This window comes from Tympanuchus pallidicinctus, unplaced genomic scaffold, assembly GCF_026119805.1.
Source record: "Tympanuchus pallidicinctus isolate F22 unplaced genomic scaffold, pur_lepc_1.0 scaffold1, whole genome shotgun sequence".
In the NCBI taxonomy this organism is placed as follows: Eukaryota; Metazoa; Chordata; class Aves; order Galliformes; family Phasianidae; genus Tympanuchus; species Tympanuchus pallidicinctus.
This window is the reverse complement of record NW_026294618.1, coordinates 67,633,379-67,641,848: the sequence shown is the minus strand read 5'-3', so window position 1 is coordinate 67,641,848 and position 8,470 is coordinate 67,633,379. Positions and strand designations below refer to the sequence as shown.

At 41.1% G+C, this 8,470-nt stretch overlaps 2 protein-coding genes across 3 annotated transcripts in view; one reads left to right on the top strand and one right to left on the bottom strand.

Moving 5' to 3' along the window:
• The window catches only part of TTLL2 (tubulin tyrosine ligase like 2), a 487,337-nt gene extending 482,155 nt beyond the window's left edge, over window positions 1–5,182 (top strand). The window contains exons 1-2 of one of the 2 annotated variants that reach the window (XM_052696435.1): window positions 112–817; window positions 3,318–5,182. In XM_052696435.1, coding sequence (XP_052552395.1) covers window positions 3,326–4,951 — 1,626 coding nt within the window. In that variant the 5' untranslated portion in view covers window positions 112–817; window positions 3,318–3,325 and the 3' untranslated portion in view covers window positions 4,952–5,182. Of the gene's footprint in view, window positions 1–111; window positions 818–3,317 lie in introns of those variants that run through there. The other variant, XM_052696428.1, reaches the window with a different exon arrangement.
• A 2,799-nt stretch (window positions 5,183–7,981) lies between these two features.
• LOC128083998 (centromere protein J-like) overlaps window positions 7,982–8,470 on the bottom strand; it is a 31,153-nt gene continuing 30,664 nt past the window's right edge. Inside the window, 1 exon segment of the mRNA XM_052689707.1 lies at window positions 7,982–8,382. Within this exon segment, the coding sequence (XP_052545667.1) occupies window positions 8,193–8,382 (190 nt within the window). The 3' untranslated portion in view covers window positions 7,982–8,192.

Here is an 8,470-nt window from a genome sequence, read left to right as displayed (position 1 = left end):
TTAAAGTCCTAACAATTTTGTATTTGTGGATCAGACCTGGTACAGGTTTACAATCAAAGCTGAAAAAACCACATGCAACATCAGAAGATGGCAGCCACTGGAATTGCTTACCTGATTACAGGAAATGCATATAACGGTTCCAGTGATCTATGATCGTGGAGTCACCATTTATAAAGATTTATATTCTTCTCATCCTGCCTTTTTTAAGCACTCGCTGTGAATAGCGTTCTGTTACAGTCTGGCTACGTCTACACCTTGTACCAGAACATGACTGTCAGGCAGCAAGCAGCTCAGGTCTGTCTGCGCTGAGGTCCAGCAGCAGGGCACAGGCTCACCTTCAGCCCATGCTGCACTACCACGCAGGTTCTGATCTCTCCCACAGCCACAGCTGCGTTCATCCTGCAAGGAAGCAGCAGCTCCCCTCAGCCAGTGTGCGATGAGTTCTCCCTGAGAGCTCACGGACTGAGCTGGGTCACGCAATGTCCGTTGCTGAGGAGGCAGGTGGCGGGCACACCATGCATCATAGCACCAGCTGGAGCTTAAGACAGTCAACTTCAAGTAATTAATGCTGATGCATTAACAGTTCCCACCGTAACAGGACGAAAGCCCGGGGGGAAGGGGGAAAAGGCAGCAGGACGTCCCTCCGCAAGCAGCTAGACAAGGCTCTGTGGCCTCCGCCCGCCCTTCCTTATTGCCAAGCAACGGCCGCCGTCCCTTCCTTCCTCCGGCCCCAGCAGCCGGCCCCGCCGCTTCCCGCTCCCCCGAGCGCATGCAGCTGCGGCCGGAACGGCCCTGAAAGGGGCTGAAGCTGGCAGAGGTACGTTTGGGGCGGCAGGCCCGCGGGGTGAGGCTGACCTAGGAAGTAGCGCAGTGCAAGGGGATACGCCCAGCCTTTAAACTCATAGCACTTCTGCTCAGTCAGACACAGCGTGCACCTTCTCAGCCTTACCCCTGTGCTGCGAGTCAGGGAACGTGCTTTTGTTGTAGGTAGCCCACACCCAATGCACGTGAGGGGCCACGTGGTGTAGCCAGATGGGATGAAGCTGGATTGGCAGGCATCCTTCCTGACCTTGTAGTATGAGGCTGCTTACTGGACAGAAATGAGACCTAAAGGAATGATTAGAATGGTTGGTTGTGAGACAGAATCCCAGTGCAGGAAGCTTGCAGACCCATGTTATGGTCTGCGGCCCTGAGGGTTTGAGGACTTTAGTACAAAACACTTACCAGTCAGTCTGCTTAGTTTAGCTATGCAGAGGCAGTCCGCTTTAACACTGCAAGCAAACAGTTTCAATGCCTAACCATTAAGAATCAAATTTTCACAAGATCTGCTTCCAGTAGGTATAAAGACAAGCAACTGTGATGCAGAAATAGCTGTTAGCAGTCAAGGCAGACCTAGAGCCCTGGAAGAGGTTGGGACTGCCTGGTGGCCCCAGGGTCACCACACAGCTCCATGGGAACGGTGAGGTCACAGCTGCAGCCCTTATTCTGAGGGGAACATCTGCTGCAATAGTTGGTGGGTTTTGGATTCCAGCACACTCACAGGCAGCTGCAGCCATTTCCACTCTGTGGATGAATGAATGTTTGCAAGCACATGGGTAGATTATCAGGTTATTAAAGAATGGGCCAAAAACGGAGAGCTCAGAGAATGCAGGCAAAACTCTCTTAGGTGATGAGGTGAGCATTCATCCAGATATGTGTCTGTATAGATGAGTAAAATTCACTCATTAAAATCACTGTATCTTCTAGAGTTACTTTCGTAATATTACTTCTGCTTCTGCTTATTTGTGATAGGACTTTTTTTTTTTTTAAAAAAAAAAAAAAAAAGCAGGTAACTGCTCTCTCATTGTTTTCTTTGTATTTAATTACCTGGAAGTTTGAAACTCATGTTGTTATATTGAAGCTTGGTAAGTCAATTTCCTCTATGCTATTCCCTGAGTGCCAGAGGTATGAAAGATGCGCCATTAATACACCCTGACATAGAAAACCATCAAAGGCAGCTTCATTCTTCAGATAGTACTAGCAGCCTGATTTTATGATTACCTACCAGAGTCATCATAGCTGCTCTAGATTCTTGTGCAACAGTGCTTTTCACTGAAACACTGCTAGTAGGAATGCTTAGCAGTACAAAACCAACAAAACTGCAGTCCTAAGATGACTCATCCAAACACTTAGTATGGCTGTTTTCAGGTATATACATTTTTTCTCAATGTAATAATCACTGCCTGAGATTGTGAACCAGCTACTGTAAAACTTACTGTTTTGCACACACACACACAGCACATGACATACTGCTGTTTAATATCAGGCAGGAAAAAACTCCCAGGAAAGAAAGTAGAAGCAAAAGACAACAAAAATTGCCTGGGTTCACTATGTTACCAAGTTAGGCTTGTGTGCAGGCTCAACAGCAAACCCTCAGCTTCCTGGGAAGCACTGCCTGCAAGAGATACAGAAAGAAGTCTTTCTTTCACCTTTGTGGTGTTAGTTCCTAAGTCACATTACATCATTATTATGCTGCAGTACCTACCATGTTTCTTTCCTGTTTCCTACATACCCTTACCCAAGGAAAGCTCTCACTAAGGACAATTCAGCTACAGTCCATAATTGAGCCTGATAGCAGCAGCAAAATGTATTGGACAGCCACAACAAATACATCGTAGAAAAGGATTATCAGATGTCAGATGTGGAAAGTGAAGCATGTTTTATATCATGCAAGAAATTCTGAGTTGTTTTCCACATGCAGATGAAATAAGCCTTAATCTGTTCTGCAGCTGACAAAACTTTTAAGTTAACTTAACTTACATTTTATTAATGGTAAGACATTAAGAAGTCTTTCTGAACAAGAACTGTTGAATATGGCTGTTCAAAAAACATTAATGAGATATTCTGAGAATTTCAAAACAAAATTCTGAGTTTCAAGAATACCTGGCAGATTATTTTTCTTCTGTGCAAAAAACTCCATATCAGGAAATTGAAATATTCAGTAAATATTCATGAATTACAGAAGTTTTAGGACAACTGCTATTATAGTAGGCTACCTCAAAGAAAGAGTAAATGCAAGACTGAAGATGTACAACTGTTCAGCAGTCAATGCTTTGTACTATCTTAACAGCTATCTGGTATTTATGCCCTTCTAACATACTTTTCAGCTTAAACAAGCTTTTGACTTCTCTTTCATGGGCAATGGAAACACAGGAGTGATATGCTTAGAGAACGTGTTGAGAGCGACAAATGTTAAGAATATAGCAAGGCTGATGACTGTTAGCACAACTTGTAGCATTGTTTCTTTCCTGACAAGTTTTCTTTCTGTTTTCTTCCAGCTAGTAAGATGGAAATGTTGGCAGATGATAATGCAAGTGAAACCTTGAAGCCTTTGGTGTTCCGTCTCCATGAAAATGCCCCTGCAATAATCCGTGAGGTTTTACTGGAACGTGGTTGGACTGAATTTGACCGAAAGGAGCAAGATGACACAGACTGGAACTTGTACTGGCGGAACTCACCTTTTCCTATGGCAGACCACCACAGTATTAAACCATGGCAGAGACTCAACCACTATCCAGAAGCTGTCAGGATCACCAGAAAAGACTATTTGGCAAGGCATCTGAAACGTATGAAAGGAGCATATGGATCAACACTGTATGAATTTAGTCCAGTGGCATTCATCATGCCCAATGACTATGTCAAATTTATAGCAGAATACAGCAAAGAGAGACAGACAGTAGGCAGACCTAGCTACTGGATTTGCAAACCTGTGCATCTCTCACGTGGAAGGGGCATACTCATTTTCCAAGACATTGAAGACTTAGTCTATCACTGTACAGTCATTGTGCAGAAGTACATTAGCAACCCCTTGCTCATTTCAGGATATAAGTTGGATCTTCGCCTTTATGTGTGTGTCACCAGTTTTTGCCCACTCACCATTTACACTTATGAAGAGGGACTGGTGAGGTTTGCCACTGAGAAGTTTGACCTCAGTTCTCTAGACAATGTCTACGCCCACCTAACAAACACCAGCATCAACAAATACGGAGCTTCATATAAAACATTTAAAGAAGGGATTGGCTGTGGTTGCAAGTGGACGTTCAGCAAATTCCGTTCTTACCTTCGAATTTTTGGGGTTGATGACATGCTACTGTGGCAAAAGATGAATAACATTGTGATTCTCACCTTGCTTGCTGTCACTCCCTTACCAGAGGCTTCCAATTGCTTTGAACTCTTTGGCTTTGACATCCTGATTGATGACAAGTTCAAGCCATGGCTTTTAGAAGTGAACTACAATCCAGCTTTGCGTTTAGACTGCTCCATTGATGACACTGTGAAAAGAAAACTTCTTCACGATATTGTTGAACTACTTAACTACAAGCAGGTTGACACTCACAGGCAGAATGAAAGGCCTGGGTCAAAAGCTGTTAGAAGGCAAGTGCACTGGAGAAGAGCTGGTCAAAGCACCCCAGAAGAGGCTCCTGGCTTACTTTCTGGTCAAAAAGTATCTACTTGTATTTCTGCTCCTCAAACACAACCTGCGCTGCAATTTGGAAGAGGATCAATTCATAAGGCGTCTTCTCTGACCAGGAAAAGTGCCAGAGCACATCCAAGGGAAACACTGACTTCTCAGCTGCGGGAAAAGATGAATAAGCCAAAAACATCCTCTCAAGTAAAAATTGAAGCTAAAAACAAACAACTCCCAGCTGTACATCCGCCATTCATTTCTTCACAACTCAGCCGGTGGTCACCTTCACCTGAAATCTGCAACTACAAGTTAAGCACACGCCCCTATTTCCTCTCTGACAAAGATCAGATGCCTACCCGCCAGGTAGGAGGTTTTGTGCTTATTTTTCCTTTCAATGAAGCTGCACTTCAAGCTTCCAAGGACAGCACGGATGTAAAGAGCATCATAAAGGAAATAAGCAAGTTAGTGAGCAAACAAAATAGCGCAAGACAAAAAAAGACATGATCTGTATAACTTCATAATTTAAAGTCATGCAGACATCATGAACGACACCGTTAGCTTGAAGGTATGTGGGCAGTGCACTGAAGCTGTATTAGAAGAAAATATTTCAAAGCATACACAATGTAAAAATTGTGATTTAGCAATTACCATGAGAGATTATTTTTGAAAATGAAAGTGCTGAATAACTCTTACAAGTAATCTCAAAATAAAAATGGAGAATTGCATTTCTCAGAACATCCTCAGAAATACCTGTCTTATTATTTATCTCTGAAATCTTTGCTTCTTTTTTTTTTCCCAGCTTTATGATTTGAAAAAGCTGGTCAGTTTACACAAGGGAAATATTCAACATGCTCTCAATTTATATGAATCACACAAAACAACATTTTGAACAATCCAGTGAGCTGCTTGGCATCACTTTCCACAGGTTAATTTTGCACTGTATGAAACAACAATATGAAACAAATTTTATGACCTGTAGGATTCTGCAGAAATTCTTATGGAAAATGAGTTATATAAAAAAATAAAAATAAACATGTAGTGACATACACTGTTACAGTGGTGCTTCTCTCTCCCCCCCTCCAGCCCCCCCCCCCTCCCGATAAGCCCTTGATAAAGAAGGCTTCCTAAGGTGAGAAAGAAATTTGATATTGGAGGGCAGGACAAACTGCAAATACTATGTTCAAGAAGAGCAAATCAAACCTCTGTCTCACAGACTGTGTTAGCCACCCAAAGGATGTAGCAATTAGGCAGTTTTGTTTTGCTTTCAGTAGAACTTCTTCACTGATTAATTAAGCATGGAAGATTAAAAAAAACACTGAACTGAGACATCTGAGACTCTAAGATTAGTACTCTTCTCTTGTACACCTTTACTGCCCCCAGCTGTCTGAAGTTATTGTTCACAAGTCACCCACAGTGTATTCCAGATTTGTCTCAAAATTGAGGCCAGATACTGGCTGTAACATACTTCCTGTAGTGCTAGAAGACCTGTGGAGAGAAATAGGGTTTTGCAGCTGTGTCCCATGTCCCCAAAGATTTCATAAAAAGCATGTTCACTGCATACCACAGAGGAAAAGTTATAATAAGCTGGCTTTTCCAAAGTAGGCAAATATATTGCTACAATTAAGGTAAACATGCACCACAAAATTTGGATTATTAGTATTCCTGCACCATACCTACTAGAGCAAGCAGCTCCTGATCACCTAAAGCAAATGGAAGATAAAGGAGACAAAGTGTGAGAATTAGCCTGTGAAAAATAGTATAACTTGTCATAATCGGTCTGTGAAGGGCTCCTTACCTGCCAAGTCTCATTAATTATTTTTCTCTCTCTAAGAAAATTAAATGGCAAATTAAAATTAAATTAAATTAATAAACTCTTACTTCAAGAATCCCTTTGCTTCTGTGCTATAAAATATTGCTTGAAAAACATGTGCAGAGACCTAGGAGGTTACACATTATCACTTCAGCATTACATCTGTGCAGGACTACATGCCTTCTATTCCAGAAGGAGAACACATCCTAGAAGTAGAGTCAGATTAATTTACCAAGGAGCAAGCAGATCACAAACAAAATTATTCCTTACTGAACTTAAAATTATAGAGGATTATATGCGCAGATAAATGAATGGCAACCAATAATTTAAGGCAAGTTTTTATTTTTACTGTAGAAACAAAAAGAATGTAAGCATAACAACTGGAGAATATGCACTCCTTGTTTAAAAAAAACCCTGAGAATAAAAGCACTTGTGCCTTAGAAACATCAATTTTCCTAACCAAACTGAAAGAGAATTAATCATATTGACTGTTTTTACAATGGTCAATTGAAAAAAAAGAAACACAAAACACACATTGGTTTTAATCAGAGGCTACACTGAGCAGAAATTCTTAGTGAAACACATGGAAAAGAATGATCCCTTGGATTTCTTTGGATTAGAGTTTTCTTCTACAAAACATATAAAATGTATCAAGTGTTTCAATAGTGAAGAGCACAGATTTAAAAGTGTTCCTTTGTTGTAATGAAACATAAGCAAAACAGTACAATGTTATTACCACACCATCTGACACCAAACTTCTTGGATATTTAGAACACCTTAATTAAATTCATGAATAACAGTGTATGATCAATACTAACAACATTTTCTATTCTGCTCGATCTGTTTCTTGCAAAGATGATCTGCAATATGAACGCTGATGCATTGGCAGTCTGGCCCACTGGAAGGTAAAGAGAAGAGAGAGAAGTTCCATAATCTTGCAATTACTTTGCATGTAGGTGTGAGAAGCATTCTATGAGCACATGTTTGTTGCTACAGGAATCTGAAGGGCACAAGGAAATAATTTTCAGTCTTTTCAGTCACTGGGCAGTGAGATGAGTTCTACAGGGGAAATGCTTCAGTGCTTTAGAAGAATTCAAGACAGATGATGGACAGCCAGTCTACCGGGAAGGGAGCTGAAAGTAGTATCTGGTAAATGATTCATCCCCCTAGGTATTAAGTGCAATTTAAAGAGCCTTAAAGTTGTTGAGATTCACTGACCAGAAATGTGTTTATACTACTGGAAGAATAAAGGCAGTAACGGGAGAGGTTAATTCAAAAACAAAGCAACACAAAAGAGTTCTAAGAAAGATACAAGAAGTGTCACTTTTATCTGGAATAATGACCAAAAAGGAATAAATGTTATATTTTGTCTTCAAATACACTAGAGAGTGTTCTCAGACTATAATTGTATCACTTCGTGCGTGTCAGTGCAAGCCTTTTGCCTCCTGTCTTGTCAGTGGGCACTACTCCGAAGAGTCCACATTCCCTCCTATCAGGTATTTATGTACATTGGTATGACTGGGCCTTCTCCAGGTTCAAGAGCCCCCACTTTCAGCCTCTTCTGATACAAAATGTACTTTAGCATCTTCTAATTACTTTTTTTTTTTTCTCTCTCCATAACTCCAGGACACACATGTAGACTAGTCTCCATCCACTAAGATTTTTATGCTTTTTTTTTTCTTTGTGGTATGATGGCAATTTGTAGTTGTATAGAACACGGTGGATTGAGAGTATTATCCTTAATTTATTTCATTAGAAATAGTGGTTTTCATTCCTTCACATGTTCTAATCTTAATAATTAACAGCAACAGAAAAGCATTAGAGGCATCAGTAAAGAATCTTTTAAACCAACACGTGTCCAGCGGAGAGAGAGACTAAATCATACAGACAAAATTTGTTGAGCCACTTACTCAGTGCAGCCACTGAGAGGAGGAATCACTTGTTATCTAGGATGATATTACCCTCTTCATCTTTGATTCGAACCCGTCCAGACAAATACTTGGTTTCTTGCCTGCCATTGCAGTACACGGTCTTTATGGTTCCATCTGGGTATTCCCTCCTCTTGAACTGTGCAGTGTGAAACTCCTTCTGGCCATTACTGAATACCACTAGTTTATCGCCGTTCCTGAAAGCAATAGCCGTGAGTAAACGGGCCATAAAGCACTGTATGTTATTAACCTATCATACCTAGCTGTCTAAGATGGCACAATGAA